This window comes from Calidris pugnax, unplaced genomic scaffold (assembly GCF_001431845.1).
Source record: "Calidris pugnax isolate Ruff unplaced genomic scaffold, ASM143184v1 scaffold697, whole genome shotgun sequence".
Classification (NCBI taxonomy): domain Eukaryota; kingdom Metazoa; phylum Chordata; class Aves; order Charadriiformes; family Scolopacidae; genus Calidris; species Calidris pugnax.
In genome coordinates this window covers 32,192-32,599 of record NW_015091374.1, presented here as the reverse complement: position 1 = coordinate 32,599, position 408 = coordinate 32,192, and the positions used below count along the sequence as shown (strand labels likewise).

At 67.9% G+C, this 408-nt stretch overlaps 1 protein-coding gene across 1 annotated transcript in view; it reads left to right on the top strand.

Moving 5' to 3' along the window:
- Positions 1-5: 5 nt before the first annotated feature.
- ACP5 (acid phosphatase 5, tartrate resistant) overlaps positions 6-408 on the top strand; it is a gene marked incomplete at both ends in the record, with an annotated part of 3,095 nt that continues 2,692 nt past the window's right edge. The window contains 2 exons of the mRNA XM_014961367.1: positions 6-161; positions 393-403. Coding sequence (XP_014816853.1) covers positions 6-161; positions 393-403 — 167 coding nt within the window. The remainder of the gene's footprint in view (positions 162-392; positions 404-408) is intronic.

The window sequence follows — 408 nt, the reverse complement described above, 5'->3', positions numbered from 1 at the left end:
GGGGGGGGGTCCCCGACCCCCCCTTCGCCACCCCCCGCGAGGTGGCCACGGCGGCGGCCATGGGGCGAGCGGCCACCGACCTCGGCGCCGACTTCGTCCTCGCCCTCGGGGACAACTTCTACTACCAGGGGGTGCGGGACGAGTGGGACCCCCGCTTCGAGGTACAGACCCCCCCCCTCATCTTCTCCAGGGTGGGGGCACCCCAAAATATGAGGAATTTGGGGGGGGGGCTCCCAAAAAATGTGGTGGGAAGGGGCAAAATCTCAGAACCTTTGAGGGGGGACCTGAATGTCCTCAAAGGGGTGGTGGGGGGTGATGTGGGGTGGCTCCCCCCATGTCCCCACCCCATGTGTGTGTCCCCCCCCCTCCCGGTGCCCCCCAAAATCCCTCAGGAGACCTTCGAGCGGG